Source organism: Lolium perenne, chromosome 6, assembly GCF_019359855.2.
Source record: "Lolium perenne isolate Kyuss_39 chromosome 6, Kyuss_2.0, whole genome shotgun sequence".
In the NCBI taxonomy this organism is placed as follows: Eukaryota; Viridiplantae; Streptophyta; class Magnoliopsida; order Poales; family Poaceae; genus Lolium; species Lolium perenne.
In genome coordinates this window covers 266225478-266253247 of record NC_067249.2, presented here as the reverse complement: position 1 = coordinate 266253247, position 27770 = coordinate 266225478, and the positions used below count along the sequence as shown (strand labels likewise).

The 27770-nt window shown below is 44.5% G+C and overlaps 2 protein-coding genes across 2 annotated transcripts; both read right to left on the bottom strand.

Annotated features, from left to right (window-relative positions):
- Window positions 1–146: 146 nt before the first annotated feature.
- Window positions 147–26409, bottom strand: LOC127305517 (uncharacterized). The gene is made up of 5 exons (XM_051335985.2): window positions 26402–26409; window positions 1903–1946; window positions 1688–1765; window positions 900–992; window positions 147–409 (listed from the first exon to the last, which is right to left on the bottom strand). The coding sequence occupies exons 2-5, from the start codon at window positions 1903–1905 to the stop codon at window positions 302–304; spliced, it is 282 nt and encodes a 93-aa protein (XP_051191945.1). The 5' UTR covers window positions 1906–1946; window positions 26402–26409; the 3' UTR covers window positions 147–301.
- LOC127309873 (uncharacterized mitochondrial protein AtMg00810-like) lies at window positions 25913–26884 on the bottom strand. Its single transcript, XM_051340587.1, has one exon. It carries the CDS (start codon window positions 26882–26884, stop codon window positions 25913–25915), a length of 972 nt encoding a protein of 323 aa, XP_051196547.1.
- Window positions 26885–27770: the final 886 nt, after the last annotated feature.

The following is a 27770-nucleotide window of genomic DNA, read 5'->3' as shown; positions in this document are numbered from 1 at the left end:
ACATGACTCGGGTCATAGGGATGAGCATGTGAGTTCTGGAAGGGGACATATTTGAATCACTCCAATTGGAACTTTGCAATTTGAGATTGACAGTAATACCCATCATTAGACAAATCAGAGCACACAGAAAGAACGGACACAAATAATTCACGCTGGAAAGAGAACCGTGGGAACACTCAGCAAACCATCGCCAGAAATATACATTCTTACAGCAATTATTTCTTAGTTATAATGCGACCACACATACAAATAAGTGAGAGCTATCTTGTTTTGACCATATCAAAGTGAGTAACTACACATGTTAATCGTCCTTCTTCCCTTCTGCGCCAGCAACCTGGGGTTCCACTAGAGGTTTTGATCCGCTTGCAAGATGGGGGTTCACTAGAGGTTCTGATTCGCCTGTTGCACCCTGCAAAGAAAAGGGTAATCTAAATGCATAAGCGGTTCAGAGGATAAAAGCCAATTGCTGATAGATACTATCAATAAGCAGAGCATGCACAACTGGTCCGGTAGATGTTTTATGTTTCAGAGACATTTACGAGGTTATGATCTAGCTTAAGAGTAAAGTTAGCCGCTACATTATCTATACGAAACTTCTCTGCGTAGGACACTTTTGTGTCCGACATGTGTACGACAAGTGATCTGGTGGTTTACTATGCTTTTGTCGGACGTATCAATGGCTGGATGGTGTGAATGCCATACACGTAGCAGCTCGCTTATCTATATTCACCTTGGTATTATCTATCAAGCAAACTAGCTAGGCATCAGGCTATACTCTGTAAGTGAACTCTGAGAGTGTGCTAATATCATGCATAATCTGGACAGAAACAATAATATCAGGACTTGCGATTTTACACGAGCTTAAGGGAAGAAAAATTAACATGGGCACAAAGGCTTACTGCAGTCTTGTTCGCTGCAGGGTTGAACGGGCAAGCAGCTGGGACTCTTTCAGGTTTCCTGTATTCCCATCCAAGCATGCGATAAACCTTGCTCTGCAAAGGCATCCAAACCACAGGTCAATGTTCACAATACAAGTAGAAAACAGCCGCAAGCATACACACTTAACAACAGCATGACAACTTGGATAGGGAAAGCCTGGTGACGCAGAAACGCTAAACCGACATTCTTGTATGTGACGGTGCATATTGCTTGCCAGAAAAATAATCACTAACCCAATATCGGTGTATCTAGAACGGTGGGAATATCTAACTCCAGTATTGCTACCGAAAGGAGTAGGATCTTTCCAGTGAGTGTCATGCTACGTCTCCTGTCGGCTCTGGCTCAACAAGAGTGCAATCCATCATACCCCTCGACGAACACTACGCATCTCGCAAGGTCAAAATCACAGGTTATGCCCTTTGAGTTTTTTTGTTATTCGTTGGTGCATTCTGCTGCACACGATTCAGGGGCATGGTATAGCATGGGCCGCATTTTCTTCGTTCCACTACCATCCCATTCCTAGGCACCACAGCCAAATCGTGAGGGAGATACAGTTTGATCAACCAGATCACGAGAATAATCTGGGAAATTCAAGACGGCCTCTCTCCCTACCAACGCATGATTAGTTTGTTTCATGCTGCTACAAAGACTAATCAAATTAATACTGCAGGTAGATACTAGCTAATTCAATTCGACACCAGCCGGTAGGTAGAACAAGCAAAACCTAGAGGAAGGAAGGGGCACGTACGAGGAGCAGGTCGAAGAGATACGGCAGCGCGTTGACGAAGGGGATCAGGAACAGCGGGATCAAGCACCCAATGCAGACCTGGCCGATTACGCATCACCATCACCATCAGAAGAAGAACAAGAAATCAGTCAGATCGCAGCAAAATTAGGATCGGAAGAACCGCGCGCGCGGGAAGCGAGATACGGATCGTGAGTCGCCGCGGCGGTAGAGCTCACCATGGCTCCGTCGGGGCGGGGTCGAGGGAGTGGGATTGGAAGGTTTGGGGGAGGAATCAGTCGCCTGCTGCTCTGCTCGATTTTGACCGGATTGATTTGGGGAAGAAGAAGGATGAGGCGGGCGGACAGCTCGTGCGCATGGACTAGGCAGGCTGCTCAGGGCCGTGGGTAGAGCTGACCGCAAAGTGGGTCTCTGGCCCGGCCCGTTCAGCGAGGTAGAGGTTCACAAAGATGGACTGGCCCATGCATGTTTTTTTCATGTTTTCTGTAACTGTTCTTGGTTTTGTTTTATTTTAATTTTACTTCCCAGAATTCTACTGCAGAGTTTTTATTAACCCTTTTGGGTTTATATTTTATTTGCTTGTTCTTTTATTGAACCTAAACAGTGTATTTAAATTATTAAGTCAAAAATGAGGTTGACAGTTTACAAGGAAAACTAGTTGAAAACCGTACAACACAGGACACACCATGCTAGCCCAAAGGCAGCCCCTCCCCCCCTCTCACAAGTCGACGAATAAGTCACCCTAGCGAACAAAGTCAACGACCAACTCACCCTAGCGAACAAAGTCGACACCTAAACACCTCAAAGCAACACAGTGTAGGTGAACACCCAGAGTCACCACTCCGACATCCACACCGGCCCTAGGCCGCGCCTCCACGTGAGTCGACGACCAAGTCACCCGAGCGACCAAAGCCGACACTCAACATATCAATGCAAAGAGGGGGCAAAAATACCGGAGCCCCTGCTCCGACATCCACGACAGTCGCAGGACCACACACCACCTAGTCGATGGTGGAAAACAGACAAGCGTCGCCTAGACAAACAGAGGTGCAGAAGGACTCCACAGTGATGCCTCTAGCGAAGGGGGCGATGACAGAGAGTGCCACCATCGTCAACAATAACTAAGGTCGATGTAGTTTCACCCGGATTTTGCCAAACCTGAAGCCACCATCGCCAACAACAACCAAGGTCGCTGCAGTTTCACCAGGAGTTTCCCAAACCACAAACATGTCATCCGTAGTTGAGGTTGCCTTCCAGCTCGCTGCTGCCAACCACGGTCGCACTCCACTAGTCCCTCTGGCTAGCGGAATATCCAAAGCAAGACCCCAAGAGACAAATGGTGCATGAGCGCCGCCTCACCCAACATGTCATGATTTATGGTGACCAAATTTTGGAACATGATTTTTTTTAGAAATCCAAGTAACAGTTTGCCATGATCAACCAGATCTAGTAACAGTCCTAGGACTCTGATACGTCTCCGACGTATCGATAATTTCTTATGTTCCATGCCACATTATTGATGTTATCTACATATTTTATGCACACTTTATGTCATATTCGTGCATTTTCTGGAACTAACTTATTAACAAGATGCCGAAGTGCCAGTTGCTGTTTTCTGCTTTTTTGGTTTCAGAAATCCTAGTAATGAAATATTCTCGGAATTGGACGAAATCAACGCCCAGGGTCCTATTTTGCCACGAAGCTTCCAGAAGTCCGAAGAGGAGACGAAGAGGGGCCACGAGGGGGCCACACCATAGGGCGGCGCGGCCCCCCCCTTGGCCGCGCGGCCCTGTGGTGTGGGGCCCTCGTGCCGCCTCCTGACCTGCCCTTCCGCCTACTTAAAGCCTCCGTCGCGAAACCCCCTGTACCGAGAGCCACGATACGGAAAACCTTACTGAGACGCCGCCGCCGCCGATCCCATCTCGGGGGATCCAGGAGATCGCCTCCGGCACCCTGCCGGAGAGGGGAATCATCTCCCGGAGGACTCTACGCGGCCATGGTCGCCTCCGGAGTGATGTGTGAGTAGTCTACCCCTGGACTATGGGTCCATAGCAGTAGCTAGATGGTTGTCTTCTCCCCATTGTGCTATCATTGTCGGATCTTGTGAGCTGCCTAACATGATCAAGATCATCTATCTGTAATTCTATATGTTGCGTTTGTTGGGATCCGATGAATAGAGAATACTTGTTATGTTGATTATCAAAGTTATGTCTATGTGTTGTTTATGATCTTGCATGCTCTCCGTTACTAGTAGATGCTCTGGCCAAGTAGATGCTTGTAACTCCAAGAGGGAGTATTTATGCTCGATAGTGGGTTCATGCCTGCATTGACACCTGGGACAGTGACAAAAAGTTCTAAGGTTGTGTTGTGCTGTTGCCACTAGGGATAAAACATTGATGCTATGTCTAAGGATGTAGTTGTTGATTATATTACGCACCATACTTAATGCAATTGTCTGTTGCTTTGCAACTTAATACTGGAGGGGGTTCGGATGATAACCTGAAGGTGGACTTTTTAGGCATAGATGCAGTTGGATGGCGGTCTATGTACTTTGTCGTAATGCCCAATTAAATCTCACTATACTCATCATGATATGTATGTGCATGGTCATGCCCTCTTTATTTGTCAATTGCCCAACCGTAATTTGTTCACCCAACATGTCGTTTATCTTATGGGAGAGACACCTCTAGTGAACTGTGGACCCCGGTCCAATTCTCTTTCTTGAAATACACCCATCGCAATACTTGTTCTATTGTTTTCTGCAAACAATCATCTTCCACACAATACGGTTAATCCTTTGTTACAGCAAGCCGGTGAGATTGACAACCTCACTGTTTCGTTGGGGCAAAGTATTTTGGTTGTGTTGTGCAGGTTCCACGTTGGCGCCGGAATCTCTGGTGTTGCGCCGCACTACATCCCGCCGCCATCAACCTTCAACGTGCTTATTGGCTCCTCCTGGTTCGATAAACCTTGGTTTCTTTCTGAGGGAAAACTTGCTGCTGTGCGCATCATACCTTCCTCTTGGGGTTCCCAACGAACGTGTGAGTTACACGCCATCAAGCTCTTTTTCTGGCGCCGTTGCCGGGGAGATCAAGACACGCTGCAAGGGGAGTCTCCACTTCTCAATCTCTTTACTTTGTTTTTGTCTTGCTTAGTTTTATTTACTACTTTGTTTGCTGCACTAAATCAAAATACAAAAAAAATTAGTTGCTAGTTTTACTTTATTTGCTATCTTGTTTGCTATATCAAAAACACAAAAAAATTAGTTACTTGCATTTACTTTATCTAGTTTGCTTTATTTACTGTTGCTAAAATGGCCAACCCTGAAAATACTAAGTTGTGTGACTTCACAACCACAAATAATAATGATTTCTTATGCACACCTATTGCTCCACCTGCTACTACAGCAGAATTCTTTGAAATTAAACCTGCTTTACTGAATCTTGCTATGCGAGAGCAATTTTCTGGTGTTAGTTCTGATGATGCTGCTGCCCATCTCAATAATTTTGTTGAACTATGTGAAATGCAAAAGTATAAGGATGTAGATGGTGACATAATAAAATTAAAATTGTTCCCTTTCTCATTAAGAGGAAGAGCTAAAGATTGGTTGCTATCTCTGCCTAAGAATAGTATTGATTCATGGACAAAATGCAAGGATGCTTTTATTGGTAGATATTATCCCCCTGCTAAAATTATATCTTTGAGGAGTAGCATAATGAATTTTAAACAATTAGATACTGAACATGTTGCTCAAGCTTGGGAAAGAATGAAATCTCTGGTTAAAAATTGCCCAACCCATGGACTGACTACTTGGATGATCATCCAAACCTTCTATGCAGGACTAAATTTTTCTTCGCGGAATTTATTGGATTCAGCTGCTGGAGGTACCTTTATGTCCATCACTCTTGGTGAAGCAACAAAGCTTCTTGATAATATGATGATCAACTACTCTGAATGGCACACGGAAAGAGCTCCACAAGGTAAGAAGGTAAATTCTGTCGAAGAAACCTCTTCCTTGAGTGATAAGATTGATGCTATTATGTCTATGCTTGTGAATGATAGGACTAATATTGATCCTAATAATGTTCCGTTAGCTTCATTGGTTGCACAAGAAGAACATGTTGATGTAAACTTCATTAAAAATAATAATTTCAACAACAATGCTTACCGGAACAATTCTAGTAACAACTATAGGCCATATCCTTATAATAATGGCAACGGCTATGGTAATTCTTATGGGAATTCTTACAACAATAATAGGAGTTCACCCCTGTTATCACCAGATTTTGGCCAAATCAGGAGGTGGGCCGTACGAGAGATGGGCTTGGAAGATTACGTGTAGAAGATCTCTGAAGCGGCCTTGCACGAGGAGTTTGGGCTGGATTGCCCGTGTATCTTTAATTATGGTAGATTGTATCTTAGATTAAAAGTTAGAGTTTGTATCGTGCACGGTGGGGATTATTCCCACGTTAGAAAGTCCCCTGGACTATAAATATGTATCTAGGGTTTATGGAATAAACAACAACACACGTTCAACCAAACAAATCAATCTCGGCGCATCGCCAACTCCTTCATCTCGAGGGTTTCTACCGGTAAGCGACATGCTGCCTAGATCGCATCTTGCGATCTAGGCAGCACAAGCTCCACGTTGTTCATGCGTTGCTCGTACTGAAGCCTTGTTGATGGCGAGCAACGTAGTTATCATAGATGTGTTAGGGTTAGCATAGTTCTTCGCGTAACATGCTATCGTAGTGCAACCCTTGCATGTCTAGCCGCCCTCACACCTATCTTAGGTGTGGGGGCGGCACCCCGCTTGATCATTATTTAGTAGATCTGATCCGTTACGATTGCTCCTTGTTCTACAAGGATTAGTTTAATATCTGCAATAGTTAGGCCTTACAAAGGGGGGGAGGATCCAGCGGCACGTAGGGTGTCGTTCACTAGTCCTAAACAGGATGTTCCGGGGATCAACTTCGTGTTGGTTTTTAGGCCTTGTTTAGGATCGGCTTACGATCACCGTGCGTGGCCGCGAGGCCCAACCTGGAGTAGGATGATCCGATTATGCGGTGAAAACCCTAAATCGTCGTAGATCTAATTAGCTTTATCTTGATCAAGCAGGACCACCATATATTCGTGCACCCCGCATTTAATCATGGGTGGATCGGCTCCTTGAGCCGATTCACAGGATAACCCGAGAGCCGATCGAGGCTCGTATTTAATGTTTACGTGTATGCCATGCAAAAACTAAGCGAGGCATCTCCATCACCTTCCCGACTGTATAGGTCAGGTGGCACGCCCTTGCACTCAGCATCGGACGTGTGACCAGAAGGCTTTGCGGGCCGTCGCTCGGAGGGACCTCAGCCAGCCGCAGCTCTAGGTTGTTCCCGGCTCTACAGTGTTGACCGTCGCTGCCCGCCGGTGGGTTTTGACAGTCAACACATTCTGGCACGCCCGGTGGGACACCCGACGGAGCCTAGTGCTTCAGGATTACACGAGGTACCCAATTTGAACGGCGACAAGCGCATCGACGTGACGAAGGCCGGGTAGTAATAACATTGGGGTCGACCCCCGAAGATCTATGTAGGGATATTACAAAACCTTCATGGAGCGCTTCGATCCAGCGAATCGGCCAAGTTTATTCTCACCACACGGTCTGCTTGGGTTCAACGGTGATCTAACGAACAGCGGCCACGTCGGCTACACGAATCCCAACAGAGCCGACGTACGAGCACAGTGCCCTGGCATAATACAGAGCCGATATCTGCAGTCACCTGACAGATTCGGCTCGGGGGAGGCATATGATCAGTAGACAGACGCATGGCCAGTAAGAAATGTTAGGAGCCGATGGAAAATCGGCCAGTAAAAAAAAACAAATTAGCAAGTACAAATGTAGCAAGTACAGAAAGATCCAGTCCAGCGAAACATCATCTGTCTTTGAAGGCCCTACTGAAGAAACACGCCGAGGGCGAGAACGGCGTCGACACGAATGCGATCCGCCTCAGCGATCTTAGCCTTGTCATCCTCGTCCTTACCCGTCACCAGCAGATTGCTCAGGGTACGGATTTCGGCCAGATCGGTCTTCAGATCGGCTGTGAGGCCTTTTGCTTCGTCTTGAGAACGGGCAACAAGGGCTTCCTTGTCCTGGATGAGTTGTTTGGTCACCCTCACCCTCTCTTCAAGATTCTCCAGCTCCTTGCGCAGGGTCTCGAGTTCGGCTCGGGTGGCAGAAGTGTCCGTCTTGGCGTCCAGAGCAGCCTTCTTCTCATTGAGCCGTCGACACTTTTCGGCAATATCGGCTCTCAGCGGAAGTTGGGAGTGGCGAAGAGTAATCCTTTGGCGAGCCGATTGCACCCTTGACTTAAAGACCGGCAGGGTAACAGCGGGCCAGAGCTTCACTTGCAGGGTCATAGGGAGATGAGGCTGGATATCCTCGAGGATGCCTTTGGCTTCCTCGGAATTTTCAATCAGAGTCTCAGTTGAGGCAGAAAGCAAGTCTTTGAGACACTGGAGTGGACCACGGACCGTACTAGGGTTCGGCTCTCCACTTGCCTTGGAAGAAGTTGGTTCGATGGATTCTGGGTCGAACGTAAGCAAGCTCGAGAGATCACAACCCTGATAGGGCAAACAAGGTGAGTTTAACAGGCAATGGGGGAATTGATGAAGCCAAGGAGGAGGGACATACCTCTCCCAAGGAAGGAGGAACAGCCGACGCAGTAACGATCGGCTTTTCTGTGGACTGAGATGGGTCAGCCACTTGGGCAGACGCGATCGCCGAGGTGGCTAGGTCCAGGGTGGCGGACGGCATCGGTATCTCTTCAACGTCTCCGCTAGAAGTTTCTTCGGCCTGCAAGAGGAAGTGATTAGCCGATCCACCCATGACGACGGGAAAGCATGAAGTATGACCGGGGAGATAATTACGTTTGAGACCTCCTGGCTTGATGAAGAGGCTCGCGGGTTCTTGCGAGCCCTTTTGACGCAGCGGCGCTTCGTGCGTGACCCCGATCTGGTCGGGGCCTGAGAAGCAGGAGGTTCAGTGATCGACCTTTTCTTGGAAGCCGGCGCTGGTGAAGCCGTCTGGCTCTGGGTGGTGGACCTCTCAGAATTGCCCGAGCTCGAGTTCCCCTGACTGGAGTCTTCGGCCCTGCTGGAGGTTTCTTCGGTGGAGGTCTGTAGAAAAGGAATACGAGCGCATTGTAAAAAATTTATTGAAGGCAGATAAATATGGGCAGGGTCTGAGCCAACTTACACGTAGGCTTTCTTGGGCAGGAGCCTTACGCTTCAGGGTTTTCCTGGCAGCCACCTTCCTCACTGCCATCCTCGCCTGAATCGAGGCTCGGGGGGCAACTGGCCCCGAAGATGCTTTACTCTTGGGAGCCGATTTCGGTAAAATCGGCTGGCTCCGCATTATGACTTTCTTCAGGGGTAGCGAACTCTGGCAGAAGAGAACCACTGGTGCCGGAGGAAGGAATACGAAAGGGGAACCGTCGGCTTGTGTGGGAGCCGGACCATCTTGTTGCTGCCAGGAGAAAGAGTCAGGTCACAGACGATCATCATAGTGCGGGTACACGAAATGCTTAAGTGATGGTACCTGGTCTGCAGGGATGTCATATTCGGCGTCGAGCTCTCTCAGCAGCGGTCCTAGAGCCCTCCTGAAAACGTGGGTCTTCCACATCGACCACCAAGTTCCAAAACCATCGGTAGTGAAGGAGAAACGGAGGTTGTGGGGAATTGGGATGGCCAAAGCGTCAAAGAAGGTATAACACCTTTGGGCAGTAAGGATGTCAGGCAGGTCAGCTCTACTTGCTGTCAGGTGGTGTAAGAAGAAGTGTGGAGGCACCTGTCCGAGACCAAGCTGTCGAGCTGCTACTACTAGTTGATAACACTCATAACCGGGTTTGATGATCCGGTTCGAGGTGCTCATGCCAACAGGGAGGAAGCAAGGACGGATCATGAGGGAGTACAAATGATGTGTGCTGGCGTCATCGGCAAAGTCATCCAATCGGAAAGAGACTGGGTTTTCAAAATTTGCCGATTCAGTATAAGGGTGGAACATGGGGTTGTCCAAACCTTGGAAGAAAATCTTAAACCACCCTGCTGCTTCTTTGGGGATCAGCCTGCTGCCCGGGAGACCATACAGGGCTTGGCCGTAGCTGGTACATCGAATTTCCTTTCCATTTACATCCGGAAAGGTGCAGGTGGTCAGCGATGGGAAGTCTGGGATTTGGTTTTGGAAGTATAGTTGGGCCCACAACTGAATGAACCACCAGGGGCCGCCAGTTTTAATTGTCTTTCGAGAGAACAGTTTGACAGACATCAGTTGAAGGGATCGGTAAATCTCTCCGAGAAATAGTTTGCCTAGGCCGAGTTGGGTGCCTTTAGCAAGTTCATAGGCCAGGGAGAGGTAATTCTTGGTGGGAGCAAGTGAGGGGCCGCAGAATATGAAGTGCTCCAGCCAGAAATTCAGGAAGGCTGTGTGCTCCCTCTCTGTCACGGGGCCTTTGGTTTTCATATAACGATTGAGATAGGCGCCCCAGCTGGTACACTCTTTTTTAGAGGAGAGAGTGAAAGGAACTTTTGGCGCTTTGAATGCGTATGGGCCGGGGGATGCAATGTCTAGCCCCGTGATCATGGCCACATCCTGCAGGTCGGTGTCATAGGGCCATGACCAAACATGAAGCGCTCAAAGGCATCAGACCAGAAGTAGCCGATGGTTTTCACGATGTTCTCATTCTTCTCAAGAGGAGATAATGATAATGACAGGGCATCGGCTATCCCTATGGTTTCCCAAGTGGCATAGTGGGATTTTGATACTCTATTGTACCATGCCACCCAACCCTCAGGAGGATTAGGCCAGGCTCGCAGGCAGTCGGCCCAGGAAGTTAGATCTAGGTTCTGGCTCACAAAGGGGATTCTGTTAGCTTCGCACGAAATTAACAGGGCAGGACTCTCAGAAGAACGAGGACCGAGGCACATCGAATTTGCGAGAGAAGGATGTGGCAGAAGAATGTCTGAAACCTAAATTAGTAGCGGAGCGGGACATTAATTCAGGTGTTTGCCATTAATCCCATGTCAAGACGAACGGCGAGAGGAGGTTGAGGATTACCTTCAGTCCGGAAGCCGTGGTATCGGTATTGGATGATTCTGCCATGGGATGCGTTGAAGGAGCCGGGGGCGGTGTGGTCGAGATCTGTGTAGGTGGTTGTGGGTTGGAACTGCTCAGGCGGCGGTTTGGGGATCTGAGTTTGCCTTTTCAGATGGAGGTCGCAGGTTACCGTTTGGAGGGGCGGCTAGGTCGACGCTACTCGTGTTTTTATGATGGAGACCGATGCGATGCCATCGGCTCTTTTTGGAGATTGTGTGACTTTAACTATCGGCAAAACAATTGACTGGAAAATGCTTCTTCATTAACAAAGGAGGGTTTTTTACAATGAAGAGCCGATTGCTCAAAGGGGAACAAAAGAAGAGTCGATTGCTCGCATACTACTGATGCTATGTCACTAATCCTCGCCGCCCTCGTCGTCGCTGCCTCCGGCGCAGCTGCTGAGAGGCTCCTCATCGGAGCTTCCGTAGCCTTCTACGGGAGCCTCATCTTCTTCGTCGTCGTCCTCACTGTCGTCATCCCACCAGGTGCGGAGGCGCTTCGCTGGTGGGTAGCCTTCAAGGGAGTCGTCGTCATCGTCGTCTTCCTCCGCCTCTTCCTCGGAAGAGGTGAAATCATCCCAGGAGAAGCGGTCGTCTTCGCTCTCCGCCTCCTCTTCCCCTTCGACGAGGAATTGAAGGTCGCCCTCGCCGTCGGTCAGGGATTTGTCATCCTCAGACCAGATGGAGGAATCGTGTTCCTCCTTGTCCCACGTCGTCGGGGCGAGAATGTCGTGCGCCGCCAACGAACCCCACTCCGGCGTCGGCTCGCGGGAGGGGGAGGAGTCATAAAAGACCGACGAGGAAGAAGAGGAAGAGGAAGACATTGCTACAGGAGGAGAGGGTTTTTTGGGTGCCGATGGTTGGAACAGAGGAAGGGGATGAAGAGAGTTAATCAATCGGCACAGTTAAATAATGAGAAGCCTGGTGGAAATTTAATGCCATTACAATTTTCGAGGAGATGACGCCAGAGCTATTGAATTTTGCAGAGAAGCTGAGAAGACAGGGCATAATGATGACGGATACTGCAACAGCTCTGCTCTGCCACGGCATGACCCTTCAGAGGAAAAACAGAGTGGTTTTGGAATTATCATTGCCAAAACCAGGGGGCATGTGTTATCACCAGATTTTGGCCAAATCAGGAGGTGGGCCGTACGAGAGATGGGCTTGGAAGATTACGTGTAGAAGATCTCTGAAGCGGCCTTGCACGAGGAGTTTGGGCTGGATTGCCCGTGTATCTTTAATTATGGTAGATTGTATCTTAGATTAAAAGTTAGAGTTTGTATCGTGCACGGTGGGGATTATTCCCACGTTAGAAAGTCCCCTGGACTATAAATATGTATCTAGGGTTTATGGAATAAACAACAACACACGTTCAACCAAACAAATCAATCTCGGCGCATCGCCAACTCCTTCATCTCGAGGGTTTCTACCGGTAAGCGACATGCTGCCTAGATCGCATCTTGCGATCTAGGCAGCACAAGCTCCACGTTGTTCATGCGTTGCTCGTACTGAAGCCTTGTTGATGGCGAGCAACGTAGTTATCATAGATGTGTTAGGGTTAGCATAGTTCTTCGCGTAACATGCTATCGTAGTGCAACCCTTGCATGTCTAGCCGCCCTCACACCTATCTTAGGTGTGGGGGCGGCACCCCGCTTGATCATTATTTAGTAGATCTGATCCGTTACGATTGCTCCTTGTTCTACAAGGATTAGTTTAATATCTGCAATAGTTAGGCCTTACAAAGGGGGGGGAGGATCCAGCGGCACGTAGGGTGTCGTTCACTAGTCCTAAACAGGATGTTCCGGGGATCAACTTCGTGTTGGTTTTTAGGCCTTGTTTAGGATCGGCTTACGATCACCGTGCGTGGCCGTGAGGCCCAACCTGGAGTAGGATGATCCGATTATGCGGTGAAAACCCTAAATCGTCGTAGATCTAATTAGCTTTATCTTGATCAAGCAGGACCACCATATATTCGTGCACCCCGTACGAATCATGGGTGGATCGGCTCCTTGAGCCGATTCACAGGATAACCTGAGAGCCGATCGAGGCTCGTATTTAATGTTTACGTGTATGCCATGCAGGAAACTAAGCGAGGCATCTCCATCACCTTCCTGACCAGGTATAGGTCAGGTGGCACGCCCTTGCACTCAGCATCGGACGTGTGACCAGAAGGCTTTGCGGGCCGTCGCTCGGAGGGACCTCAGCCAGCCGCAGCTCTAGGTTGTTCCCGGCTCTACAGTGTTGACCGTCGCTGCCCGCCGGTGGGTTTTGACAGTCAACAACCCCCTGGACTTGAAGCCATGCTTAAAGAATTTATTAGTACACAAACTGCTTTTAACAAATCTGTTGAAGAAAAGCTTGGGAAAATTGATATACTTGCTTCTAAAGTCGATAGTCTTGCTGCTGATGTTGATCTTTTGAAATCGAAAGTTATGCCTAATGAAAATCATCATAATAAAATTGTTACTACAGCAAATGCCATCCAAGTTAGAATTAATGAGAATATAAGATTAATGGCTGAACTGCGTGCTAGGTGGGATAGAGAAGAAAATGAAAAACTAGCTAAAGAGAAGAATGTAGCTAAAGTTTGGACTATTACCACCACTAGTAATGCTAATGCTACACATGTTGCTGCACCTCCTACTAATAATAATAAAAGAATTGGTGTTAGCAATGTTTCCACTTCTAATGCAAAGCGAGAAACTGCTCAAATCGCTAAAATCGCTTGAAATCGCTCGTGATAAAACTCGCTGAAATTTTTTCCAACATTGGGGATGATGATCCCATTGCTTTAGATTATAATGGTTTGAATTTTGATGATTGCCACATCTCTGAAGTTATAAAGTTCTTGCAAAAACTTGCTAAAAGTCCTAATGCTAGTGCTATAAATTTGGCTTTCACGCAACATATTACAAATGCTCTCATAAAAGCTAGAGAAGAGAAACTAGAGCGCGAAGCCTCTATTCCTAGAAAGCTAGAGGATGGTTGGGAGCCCATCATTAAGATGAATGTTAAAGATTTTGATTGTAATGCTTTATGTGATCTTGGTGCAAGTATTTCCGTTATGCCTAAGAAAATTTATAATATGCTTGACTTGCCACCGCTGAAAAATTGTTATTTGGATGTTAATCTTGCTGATCATTCTACAAAGAAACCTTTGGGGAAAGTTGATGATGTTCGCATTACCGTTAACAATAACCTTGTCCCCGTTGATTTTGTTGTCTTGGATATTGAATGCAATGCATCTTGTCCCATTATATTGGGAAGACCTTTTCTTCGAACTGTTGGTGCTATCATTGATATGAAGGAAGGTAATATAAAATATCAATTTCCTCTCAAGAAAGGTATGGAACACTTCCCTAGAAAGAGAATGAAGTTACCTTTTGATTCTATTATGAGAACAAATTATGATGTTGACACTTCGTCTCTTGATAATACTTGATACACACTTTCTGCGCCTAGCTGAAAGGCGTTAAAGAAAAGCGCTTGTGGGAGACAACCCATGTTTTTACCTACAGTACTTTGTTTTTATTTTGTGTCTTGGAAGTTGTTTACTACTGTAGCAACCTCTCCTTATCTTAGTTTAGTGTTTTATTGTGCCAAGTAAAGTCTTTGATAGAAAAGTAAGTACTAGATTTGGATTACTGCGCAGAAACAGATTTCTTTGCTGTCACGAATCTGGGTCTACCTCCCTGTAGGTAGCTCAGAAAATTAAGCCAATTTACGTGCATGATCCTCAGATATGTAAGCAACTTTAATTCAATTTGAGCATTTTCATTTGAGCAAGTCTGGTGGCCTAATAAAATTCGTCAATACGAACTGTTCTGTTTTTGACAGATTCTGCCTTTTATTTCGCATTGCCTCTTTTGCTATGTTGGATGAATTTCTTTGATCTATTAATGTCCAGTAGCTTTATGCAATGTCCAGAAGTGTTAAGAATAATTGTGTCACCTCTGAACATGTTAATTTTTATTGTCGCTAACCCTCTAATGAGTTGTTCTAAGTTTGGTGTGGAGGAAGTTTTCAAGGATCAAGAGAGGAGTATGATGCAACATGATCAAGGAGAGTGAAAGCTCTAAGCTTGGGGATGCCCCGGTGGTTCACCCCTGCATATATCAAGAAGACTCAAGCGTCTAAGCTTGGGGATGCCCAAGGCATCCCCTTCTTCATCGACAACATTATCGTGTTCCTCCCCGAAACTATATTTTTATTCCATCACATCTTATGTGCTTTGCTTGGAGCGTCGGTTTGTTTTTGTTTTTGTTTTGTTTGAATAAAATGGATCCTAGCATTCACTTTATGGGAGAGAGACACGCTCCGCTGTAGCATATGGACAAGTATGTCCTTAGTTTCTACTCATAGTATTCATGGCGAAGTTTCTTCTTCGTTAAATTGTTATATGGTTGGAATTGGAAAATGATACATGTAGTAATTGCTATAAATGTCTTGGGTAATGTGATACTTGGCAATTGTTGTGCTCATGTTTAAGCTCTTGCATCATATGCTTTGCACCCATTAATGAAGAAATACATAGAGCATGCTAAAATTTGGTTTGCATATTTGGTTTCTCTAAGGTCTAGATAATTTCTAGTATTGAGTTTGAACAACAAGGAAGACGGTGTAGAGTCTTATAATGTTTACAATATGTCTTTTATGTGAGTTTTGCTGCACCGGTTCATCCTTGTGTTTGTTTCAAATAAGCCTTGCTAGCCTAAACCTTGTATCGAGAGGGAATACTTCTCATGCATCCAAAATACTTGAGCCAACCACTATGCCATTTGTGTCCACCATACCTACCTACTACATGGTATTTCTCCGCCATTCCAAAGTAAATTGCTTGAGTGCTACCTTTAAAATTCCATTCTTCACCTTTTGCAATATATAGCTCATGGGACAAATAGCTTAAAAACTATTGTGGTATTGAATATGTACTTATGCACTTTATCTCTTATTAAGTTGCTTGTTGTGCGATAACCATGTTTCTGGGGACGCCATCAACTATTCTTTGTTGAATATCATGTGAGTTACTATGCATGTCCGTCTTGTTTGAAGTAAGAGCGATCTACCACCTTATGGTTAAGCATGCATATTGTTAGAGAAGAACATTGGGCCGCTAACTAAAGCCATGATCCATGGTGGAAGTTTCAGTTTTGGACATATATCCTCAATCTCATATGAGAAAATTACTAATTGTTGCCACATGCTTATGCATAAAAGAGGAGTCCATTATCTGTTGTCTATGTTGTCCCGGTATGGATGTCTAAGTTGAGAATAATTAATAGCGAGAAATCCAATGCGAGCTTTCTCCTTAGACCTTTGTACAGGCGGCATAGAGGTACCCCTTTGTGACACTTGGTTAAAACATGTGCATTGTGATGATCCGGTAGTCCAAGCTAATTAGGACAAGGTGCGGGCACTATTAGTACACTATGCATGAGGCTTGCAACTTGTAAGATATAATTTACATGATACATATGCTTTATTACTACCGTTGACAAAATTGTTTCATGTTTTCAAAATCAAAGCTCTAGCACAAATATAGCAATCGATGCTTTTCCTCTATGGAGGACCATTCTTTTACTTTCATTGTTGAGTCAGTTCACCTATTTATCTCCACCTCAAGAAGCAAACACTTGTGTGAACTGTGCATTGATTCCTACATACTTGCATATTGCACTTGTTATATTACTTTGCATTGACAACTATCCATGAGATATACATGTTACAAGTTGAAAGCAACCGCTGAAACTTCATCTTCCTTTGTGTTGCTTCAATGCCTTTACTTTGAATTATTACTTTATGAGTTAACTCTTATGCAAGACTTATTGATGCTTGTCTTGAAGTGCTATTCATGAAAAGTCTTTGCTTTATGATTCACTTGTTTACTCATGTCATATACATTGTTTTGATCGCTGCATTCACTACATATGCTTTACAAATAGTATGATCAAGGTTATGATGGCATGTCACTCCAGAAATTATCTGTGTTATCGTTTTACCTGCTCGGGACGAGCAGAACTAAGCTTGGGGATGCTGATTGATGTCTACTTCCTCCTCCTTTTCCTGTAGACAGTGTTGGGCCTCCAAGAGCAGAGGTTTGTAGAACAGCAGCAAGTTTTCCCTTAAGTGGATCACCCAAGGTTTATCGAACTCAGGGAGGAAGAGGTCAAAGATATCCCTCTCATGCAACCCTGCAACCACAAAGCAAGAAGTCTCTTGTGTCCCCAACACACCAAATAGGTGCACTAGTTCGGCGAAGAGATAGTGAAATACAGGTGGTATGAATAAGTATGAGCAGTAGCAACGGTGCCGTAAAAATAGCTTGCCGGGCGTGTAGTTGATGGTGGTAGTATTGCAAAAGAGTAACGCAAAGAAACAAAGAAACAAGCAGCGATAGCAGTATTTAGGAACAAGGCCTAGGGATTACACTTTCACTAGTGGACACTCTCAACATTGATCACATAACAGAATAGATAAATGCATACTCTACACTCTTGTTGGATGATGAACACATTGCGTAGGATTACACGAACCCTCAATGCCGGAGTTAACAAGCTCCACAATAATGCTCATATTTTAGTAACCTTTAGTGTAAGATAGATCAAAAGACTAAACCAAGTACTAGCATAGCATGCACACTGTCACCTTCATGCATATGTAGGAGGAATAGATCACATCAATATTATCATAGCAATAGTTAACTTCGCAATCTACAAGAGATCATGATCATAGCATAAACCAAGTACTAACACGGTGCACACACTGTCACCTTTACACACGTGCAGGAGGAATATAACTACTTTAATAACATTGCTAGAGTAGCACATAGATGAATAGTGATACAAAACTCATATGAATCTCAATCATGTAAAGCAGCTCATGAGATTATTGTATTGAGGTACATGGGAGAGATGAACCACATAGCTACCGGTACAGCCCCGAGCCTCGATGGAGAACTACTCCCTCCTCATGGGAGCAGCAGCGGTGATGAAGATGGCGGTGGAGATGGCAGCGGTGTCGATGGAGAAGCCTTCCGGGGCACTCTCCCGTTCCGGCAGCGTGCCGGAACAGAGACTCCTGTCCCCAGATCTTGGCCTCGCGATGGCGGCGGCTCTGGAAGGTTTCTGTGGTTTTCGTCGAACGCATCAGGGTTTTCGCGACGAAGGCTTTAAATAGGCGAAGAGGCGGCTCTGGAGGGTCGAAGGGGTGGCCAAACCATATGGCGGCGCGGCCAGGGCCTGGGCCGCGCCGGCCTATGGTCTGGGGGCCCAAAGGTCTCCCTCCTCGGTCCTTCTCGTGTGTTCTGGATGCTTCCGGTGAAAATAGGAACCCGGGCGTTGATTTCGTCCGATTCCGAGAATATTTCGTTACTAGGATTTCTGAAACCAAAAACAGCAGAAACAGAACTGCACTTTGGCATCTTGTTAATAGGTTAGTTCCGTAAAATGCACGAATATGACATAAAGTGTGCATATAACATGTAGAAATCATCAATAATGTGGCATGGAACATAAGAAATTATCGATACGTCTGGGACGTATCGCATCCCCAAGCTTAGTTCTCGTCTTCCGAGCAGGTAAAACGATAAATACGTATAATTTCTGGAGTGACATGCCATCATAACCTTGATCATACTATTTGTAAAGCATATGTAGTGAATGCAGCAATCAAAACAATGTATATGACATGAGTAAACAAGTGAATCATATAGCAAAGACTTTTCATGAACAGCACTTCAAGACAAGCATCAATAAGTCTTGCATAAGAGTTAACTCATAAAGCAATAATTCAAAGTAAAGGTATTGAAGCAACATAAAAGAAGATTAAGTTTCAGCGGTTGCTTTCAACTTGTAACATGTATGTCTCATGGAGAGTTGTCAATGCAAAGTAATATAACAAGTGCAATATGCAAGTATGTAGGAATCAATGCACAGTTCACACAAGTGTTTGCTTCTTGAGGTGGAGAGAGATAGGTGAACTGACTCAACATAAAAGTAAAAGAATGGCCCTTCGCAGAGGGAAGCAGGGATAAATCATGTGCTAGAGCTTTTCAAGTTTTAAAATCATATAGAGAGCATAAAAGTAAAGTTTTGAGAGGTGTTTGTTGTTGTCAACGAAAGGTAATGGGTACTCTAACTACCTCGCCAACCAGACTTTCAAGAGCGGCTCCCATGAAGGACGTTATCTCTACCAGCAAGGTAGATCATCCCTCTTCTCTTTTGTTTACACATGTATTTTAGTTTTTATTTATTTATGGGTGACACTCCTCCCAACCTTTGCTTACACAAGCCATGGCTAACCGAATCCTCGGGTGCCTACCATCAATCTCATACCATGGAGGAGTGTCTATTTGCAAAATTAAGTTGCTTACTGATGAATCAGAGCAAAACATGTGAAGAGAATTATTAATGCAAGTTGTAATTAATTGGGGCTGGGAACCCCATTGCCAGCTCTTTTTGCAAAATTATTGGATAAGCGGATGTGCCACTAGTCCATTATGAAAGTCTCAAAAAAGTAAATGACAAGGTTGAAAGATAAACACCACATACTTCCTCATGAGCTATAAAACATTAACACAAATTGAGAAGCATTTTGAAGGTTTAAAGGTAGCACATGAAGTATTTACTTGGAATGGCAGAAAATACCATGTAGTAGGTAGGTATGGTGGACACAAATGGCATAGTGGTTGGCTCAAGGATTTTGGATGCATGAGAAGTATTCCCTCTCGATACAAGGTTTAGGCTAGCAAGGCTTATTTGAAGCAAACACAAGGATGAACCGGTGCAGCAAAACTTACATAAAAGACATATTGAAAACATTATAAGACTCTACACCGTCTTCCTTGTTGTTCAAACTCAATACTAGAAATTATCTAGACCTTAGAGAGACCAATTATGCAAACCAAATTTTAGCATGCTCTATGTATTTCTTCATTAATAGGTGCAAAGTATATGATGCAAGAGCTTAAACATGAGCACAACAATTGCCAAGTATCACATTACCCAAGACATTATAGCAATTACTACATGTATCATTTTCCAATTCCAACCATATAACAATTTAACGAAGAAGAAACTTCGCCATGAATACTATGAGTAGAAACTAAGGACATACTTGTCCATATGCTACAGCGGAGCGTGTCTCTCTCCCACACAAGCATGATGTAATCCAATTTATTCAAACACAAACAAAAACAAAAACAAACAGACGCTCCAAGTAAAGTACATAAGATGTGATGGAATAAAAATATAGTTTCAGGGGAGGAACCTGATAATGTTGTCGATGAAGAAGGGGATGCCTTGGGCATCCCCAAGCTTATATGCTTGAGTCTTCTTGAAATATGCAGGGATGAACCACCGGGGCATCCCCAAGCTTAGACTCTTCACTCTTCTTGATCATAGTATATCATCCTCCTCTCTTGACCCTTGAAAACTTCCTCCACACCAAACTCGAAACAAACTCATTAGAGGGTTAGTGCATAATCAAAAACTCACATGTTCAGAGGTGACACAATCATTCTTAACACTTCTGGACATTGCTCAAAGCTACTGGAATTTAATGGAACAAAGAAATCCATCCCACATAGCAAAAGAAGCAATGCGAAATAAAAGGCAGAATCTGTCAAAACAGAACAGTCCGTAAAGACGAATTTTAAAATGGCACCAGACTTGCTCAGATGAAAATGCCCAAATTGAATGAAAGTTGCATACATATCTGAGGATCACTCACGTAAATTGGCATAATTTTCTGAGTTTCCTACAGAGAATTAGTCCCAGATTCGTGACAGCAAGAAAACAGTTTCTGCGCAGTAATCCAAATCTAGTATTGACTTTACTATCAAAGACTTTACTTGGCACAACAAAACACAAAACTAAGATAAGGAGAGGTTGCTACAGTAGTAAACAACTTCCAAGACACAAAATAAAAACAAAGAACTGTAGCAAAATAACACATGGGTTATCTCCCAAGAAGTTCTTTCTTTTTAGCCATTAAGATGGGCTCAGCAGTTTTAATGATGCACTCGCAAGAAATAGTATTTGAAGCAAAAGAGAGCATCAAGAGGCAAATTCAAAACACATTTAAGTCTAACATGCTTCCTATGAAAAGGAATCTTGTAAATAAACAAGTTCAAGAAGCATAATGCAACAAGCATAGAGAGATAAAACAAGTGTAGCTTCAAAAATTTCAGCACATAGAGAGGTGTTTTAGTAACATGAAAATTTCTACAACCATATTTTCCTCTCTCATAATAACTTTCAGTAGCAACATGAGAAAACTCAACAATATAACTATCACATAAAGCATTCTTATCATGAGTCTCATGCATAAAATTATTACTACTCCCAACATAAGCATAGTTATTCTTATTAATTGTAGTAGGAGCAAATTCAACAAAGTAGCTATCATTATTATTCTCATCAAGTGTAGGAGGCATAGTATTATCATCATAAAAATTACTCTCCATAGTAGGCGGCACTAAAAGACCAATATCATTATAATCATCATAAATAGGAGGCAAAGTATCATCAAAGAAAATTTTCTCCTCAATGCTTGGGGTACTAAAAATATCATGCTCATCAAAGCCAGCTTCCCCAAGCTTAGAATTTTCCATATCATTAGCAACAATGGTGTTCAAAGCGTTCATACTAATATCATTGCTACTAGCATGCAAATAAGATTCCATGGGTTTTTTAATTTTCGCATTAAACCATTCATGTCTTGACTCAGGAAATAGAATAAAAAGCTCACAGATGTTTTCAATTATGCCTTACTAGTGTAAACAAGAAACAAAAAGATGCAATTGCGGGATCTAAAGGAAATAGCTTTGAGTACTTACGGCGCCGGGAAAATAGCTTAGTAGCCGAGATCCGGAGTGTGAGTACCTTTTACCTTTCCTCTGCAAGAACGGCGCCTTAAAAGTGCTTGATGTCTACTTCCCCTCCTTTTCCTCAGAGATGAAGTGTTGGGCCTCCAAGAGCAGAGGTTTGTAGAACAGCAGCAAGTTTTCCCTTAAGTGGATCACCCAAGGTTTATCGAACTCAGGGAGGAAGAGGTCAAAGATATCCCTCTCATGCAACCCTGCAACCACAAAGCAAGAAGTCTCTTGTGTCCCCAACACACCAAATAGGTGCACTAGTTCGGCGAAGAGATAGTGAAATACAGGTGGTATGAATAAGTATGAGCAGTAGCAACGGTGCTGTAAAAATAGCTTGCTGGCGTGTAGTTGATGGTGGTAGTATTGCAAGCAGTAGTAACGCAAAGAAACAAGAAACAAGCAGCGATAGCAGTATTTAGGAACAAGGCCTAGGGATTACACTTTCACTAGTGGACACTCTCAACATTGATCACATAACAGAATAGATAAATGCATACTCTACACTCTTGTTGGATGATGAACACATTGCGTAGGATTACACGAACCCTCAATGCCGGAGTTAACAAGCTCCACAATAATGCTCATATTTTAGTAACCTTTAGTGTAAGATAGATCAAAAGACTAAACCAAGTACTAGCATAGCATGCACACTGTCACCTTCATGCATATGTAGGAGGAATAGATCACATCAATATTATCATAGCAATAGTTAACTTCGCAATCTACAAGAGATCATGATCATAGCATAAACCAAGTACTAACACGGTGCACACACTGTCACCTTTACACACGTGCAGGAGGAATATAACTACTTTAATAACATTGCTAGAGTAGCACATAGATGAATAGTGATACAAAACTCATATGAATCTCAATCATGTAAAGCAGCTCATGAGATTATTGTATTGAGGTACATGGGAGAGATGAACCACATAGCTACCGGTACAGCCCCGAGCCTCGATGGAGAACTACTCCCTCCTCATGGGAGCAGCAGCGGTGATGAAGATGGCGGTGGAGATGGCAGCGGTGTCGATGGAGAAGCCTTCCGGGGCACTTCCCCTGCTCCGGCAGCGTGCCGGAACAGAGACTCCTGTCCCCCAGATCTTGGCCTCGCGATGGCGGCGGCTCTGGAAGGTTTCTGTGGTTTTCGTCGAACGCATCAGGGTTTTCGCGACGAAGGCTTTAAATAGGCGAAGAGGCGGCTCTGGAGGGTCGAAGGGGTGGCCAAACCATATGGCGGCGCGGCCAGGGCCTGGGCCGCGCCGGCCTATGGTCTGGGGGCCCAGTGCCCCCCTCTGGTCCTTCTCGTGTGTTCTGGATGCTTCCGGTGAAAATAGGAACCTGGGCGTTGATTTCGTCCGATTCCGAGAATATTTCGTTACTAGGATTTCTGAAACCAAAACAGCCAGAAAACAGAATCGGCACTTCGGCATCTTGTTAATAGGTTAGTTCCAGAAAATGCACGAATATGACATAAAGTGTGCATATAACATGTAGAAATCATCAATAATGTGGCATGGAACATAAGAAATTATCGATACGTCGGAGACGTATCACTCGTCTCCGACGTATCGATAATTTCTTATGTTCCATGCCACATTGTTGATGTTATCTACATATTTTATGCACACTTTATGTCATATTCGTGCATTTTCTGGAACTAACCTATTAACAAGATGCCGAAGTGCCGCTGTTTTCATTGCTGTTTTTGGTTTCAAATCCTAGTAACGAAATATTCTCGAATTGGACGAAATCAACGCCTGTGGTCCTATTTTGCCACGAAGCTTCCAGAAGTCCGAAGAGGAGACGAAGAGGGGCCACGAGGGGGCCACACCCTAGGGCGGCGCGGCCCCCTTGGCCGCGCGGCCCCCGTGGTGTGGGGCCCTCGTGCCGCCTCCCCGACCTGCCCTTCCGCCTACTTAAAGCCTCCGTCGCGAAACCCCCGTACCGAGAGCCACGATACGGAAAACCCACCGAGACGCCGCCGCCGCCGATCCCATCTCGGGGGATCCAGAGATCGCTCTCCGGCACCCTGCCGGAGAGGGGAATCATCTCCTGAGGACTCTACGCCGCCATGGTCGCCTCCGGAGTGATGTGTGAGTAGTCTACCCCTGGACTATGGGTCCATAACAGTAGCTAGATGGTTGTCTTCTCCCCATTGTGCTATCATTGTCGGATCTTGTGAGCTGCCTAACATGATCAAGATCATCTATCTGTAATTCTATATGTTGCGTTTGTTGGGATCCGATGAATAGAGAATACTTGTTATGTTGATTATCAAAGTTATGTCTATGTGTTGTTTATGATCTTGCATGCTCTCCGTTACTAGTAGATGCTCTGGCCAAGTAGATGCTTGTAACTCCAAGAGGGAGTATTTATGCTCGATAGTGGGTTCATGTCTGCATTGACACCTGGGACAGTGACAGAAAGTTCTAAGATTGTGTTGTGCTGTTGCCACTAGGGATAAAACATTGATGCTATGTCTAAGGATGTAGTTGTTGATTACATTACGCACCATACTTAATGCAATTGTCTGTTGCTTTGCAACTTAATACTGGAGGGGGTTCGGATGATAACCTGAAGGTGGACTTTTTAGGCATAGATGCAGTTGGATGGCGGTCTATGTACTTTGTCGTAATGCCCAATTAAATCTCACTATACTCATCATGATATGTATGTGCATGGTCATGCCCTCTTTATTTGTCAATTGCCCAACTGTAATTTGTTCACCCAACATGCTGTTTATCTTATGGGAGAGACACCTCTAGTGAACTGTGGACCCCGGTCCAATTCTCTTTATCGAAATACACCCATCGCAATACCTGTTCTACTGTTTTCTGCAAACAATCATCTTCCACACAATACGGTTAATCCTTTGTTACAGCAAGCCGGTGAGATTGACAACCTCACTATTTCGTTGGGGCAAAGTACTTTGGTTGTGTTTTGCAGGTTCCACGTTGGCGCCGGAATCTCTGGTGTTGCGCCGCACTACATCCCGCCGCCATCAACCTTCAACGTGCTTCTTGGCTCCTCCTGGTTCGATAAACCTTGGTTTCTTTCTGAGGGAAAACTTGCTGCTGTGCGCATCATACCTTCCTCTTGGGGTTCCCAACGAACGTGTGAGTTACACGCCATCAGACTCCATGCCAGTGTGTTGGCGTATGAAAAGGAACAGAGAAAAAAACCTCTGCTTAGGTTGAGTTTGGTTGCTCGCATGGGTTTTTCCTCAATAGCGCAACTTAGCCCGCTAGAAGCTATATGAGTGCAAAACTTAATTTAGGCACATTTATGCACTACGGTTGGATATCAACAAGCTCATTTGTGCACCGTGGCAGGAAAAATGCAAGAGAATTGCTTACCAATAGATATGATGAGGCTTTGAGTGTATTGCATTTAAGCATACTAGTTCATCTTAATCCACTCTAATCTATACAACCATGGTTTGATTCAAGATAAAGTGTACATAAAAAAAAACCTCGATGTTGTGCTTCCATTCCCATGATTGGTTAATAGTTTCGTAAAATGTTTAAAACACAGTTTTGTGTTTCCTTGGGAGCTTGCTTAGATGAATTTTATTAAATTTGTGGACATGGTCGACCATTTAAAATTTTCTTCAACGAGTAGTTTCACCACACCTTTCACATAACATCTATCTTCAGAGTTTTAATTTTTGACCTTCGTGGATGAATAGATCTAAAACTCCGCAGAGTGTATTAGCAAGTTGAAGATGTACTCATCTACCAATGTCAAAACGAAAAAATACGAACACGAAAGTTGTGTAAAACTACGAGATGAAAATTCAAATGGTCGGCAGTGTCGCACGAATTTGATAAAATTCGACCAAAAAAGCTCCAAAAGCGAACACGAAATAGACTAAAAAACTCGACGGACTCCAAATTAGTTGTGGAAATGGACTGGCAACGCTGAGACACATCTTTTTCATGGAGAGCTCATCTCTAATCGAAGGTGCTTATACAGATAAAATTAACTAAATTATGCAAGGTTACATGTGAACTGTGCATGCATAGTGACAAAAAGCAAGTATTGGTAGGGTAAGGATCGTGCCTCCAAGGGTCACGTCCGGCATGTATTTATATTGCTAATCAACTTGCAGCCCAAGGCTTTACAACCGACAACCGTCATACAACATATCTAATCAGATCTAACCTTCCTAGTTAGTTAGCTATACAACACGGTATATCTGTAGTTTATCATCCTCCCTCAATCTCAACTGGCTCCATGAGGTTGAGATTGCGACGACATGCTTCAAACGCAGGTAACGGAAGAGGCTTTGTGAATATATCAGCTACCTGATCCTTGGATGATATGAACTTGATTTGAAGCTGCCGTTTAGCTACTCGTTCTCTCACAAAATGAAAATCAACCTCAATATGCTTAGTACGAGCATGAAACACTGGATTAGAGGAGAGATAGGTAGCTCCAATATTATCACACCATAGAATAGGTACTCGAGCTGAAGAAAAATTTAATTCCTTGAGTAGAGACTGTACCCAAATAATTTCAGCTGTTGCATTAGCAACTGCTTTATACTCCGACTCTGACACAGTAGCTTGCTTACGCGCATTCCAGGCGATCAAATTTCCTCCATAAAAGATAGCATATCCCCCCGTGGATCGCCTATCATCAGAATTCCCTGCCCAGTCAGCATCAGAGAAGGCCGAGACCAGGGTATCGGGAGTGGAGCGAAGAGTCAAACCATGACAAACAGTGAGCTTGACAAAACGAAGGATGCGCTTAACCGCTGTCCAATGAGGTTCTCTAGGAGCATGTAGATATTGACAGACTTTGTTGACAGCAAATGACAAATCAGGGCGAGTAAGAGTGAGATACTGCAGGCCACCAACAACACTGCGATACCGAGTGGCAGCATCAGCAGACAACAGAACACCCTCATGTGCAGAAAGCTTATCAACAACAGTCATGGGAGTAGAAGCAGGAGTGCACTTCAACATACCGGCGCGCTGAAGAAGATCCATGGCATACTTCTTCTGAGTAAGAATAATCCCAGAAGACTGACGACGAACCTCAATACCAAGAAAGTAATGAAGGGTGCCAAGATCCTTGACAGCAAAGGCATCACGCATAGCAGCAATCAACCTATCTGTGGCAGAAGTGGAGGAACTGAGCACAATAATATCATCAACATAGACTAGGAGGAACATAGTAAGACCAGCCCTCAAGAGTATAAACAAAGATGTATCCGCAGTAGATGCTCGAAAACCAAGAGAGCCAAGTACGGAGCTGAGACGGGCATGCCATGCGCGAGGAGCCTATTTGAGACCATAAATGGCCTTCTTAAGATGACACAAATGAGACGGGCGAGAAGGATCCTCAAAGCCAGGGGGCTGTCGCATAAAGACTTCCTCCTCAAGAACACCATTCAGAAATGCATTCTGAATATCAAGCTGGCGTATTTGCCAGCCTCGAGACACTGCAATAGACAGCAGAAGTCGAATAGTAGTTGGCTTCCACTACAAGAAAAACCTTCCATAGAGACATTTTACTAGAGACACTTCCTACTTTGCCTCTTTAAAAATCACATTAAGACACTTTGCACGTTGTAGTGGCACCTTTTGAGACACTTCAGAAATAGTCTCAAATGTAGGGACATTAGTTGAGACATTTCTCGAAGAGATTGCAATTTTCATTCTATAGACAACTTATGAGACACTCCAAAGTGTCACATATAAGTTATCAAGAGGCAATCCATGTGACACTTCATTGTATGTCTTTACTTTTTATATAGAGGAAATGTTTGAGGCATTTTGCTTGTTCTCTAGAGACATTTTTCTATGTTTGGGTCATGGTAGGCAATACTAATTAGAAATTTGTTCCAAGAAACAACATATACTTGTGAAAGGGTGAGATGGTTAATGGAATAAGTCTTAATCATTATTAAGGTCATGAGTTCGAGTATTACTTTTCACATGGTTTCTTTACATTTATTTACTCTAGAGACACAACATAATGCCTCTTTTACGTCTCCTAAAATGTAAAGACATTATTACTATTGTCCTTACCACGTAGAGAAACTGCCCGTAGTGACAG

Coding starts and splice junctions, on each gene's coding strand:
- LOC127309873 (XM_051340587.1), bottom strand. CDS start 26,884: ATGTTCCTCCTAGTCTATGTTGATGATATTATTGTGCTCAGTTCCTCC.
- LOC127305517 (XM_051335985.2), bottom strand. Junction 993..1,687: donor ATCTCTTCGACCTGCTCCTC/GTACGTGCCCCT, acceptor ATGCCTTTGCAG/AGCAAGGTTTATCGCATGCT. Junction 410..899: donor CTGCAGCGAACAAGACTGCA/GTAAGCCTTTGT, acceptor TTTTCTTTGCAG/GGTGCAACAGGCGAATCAGA.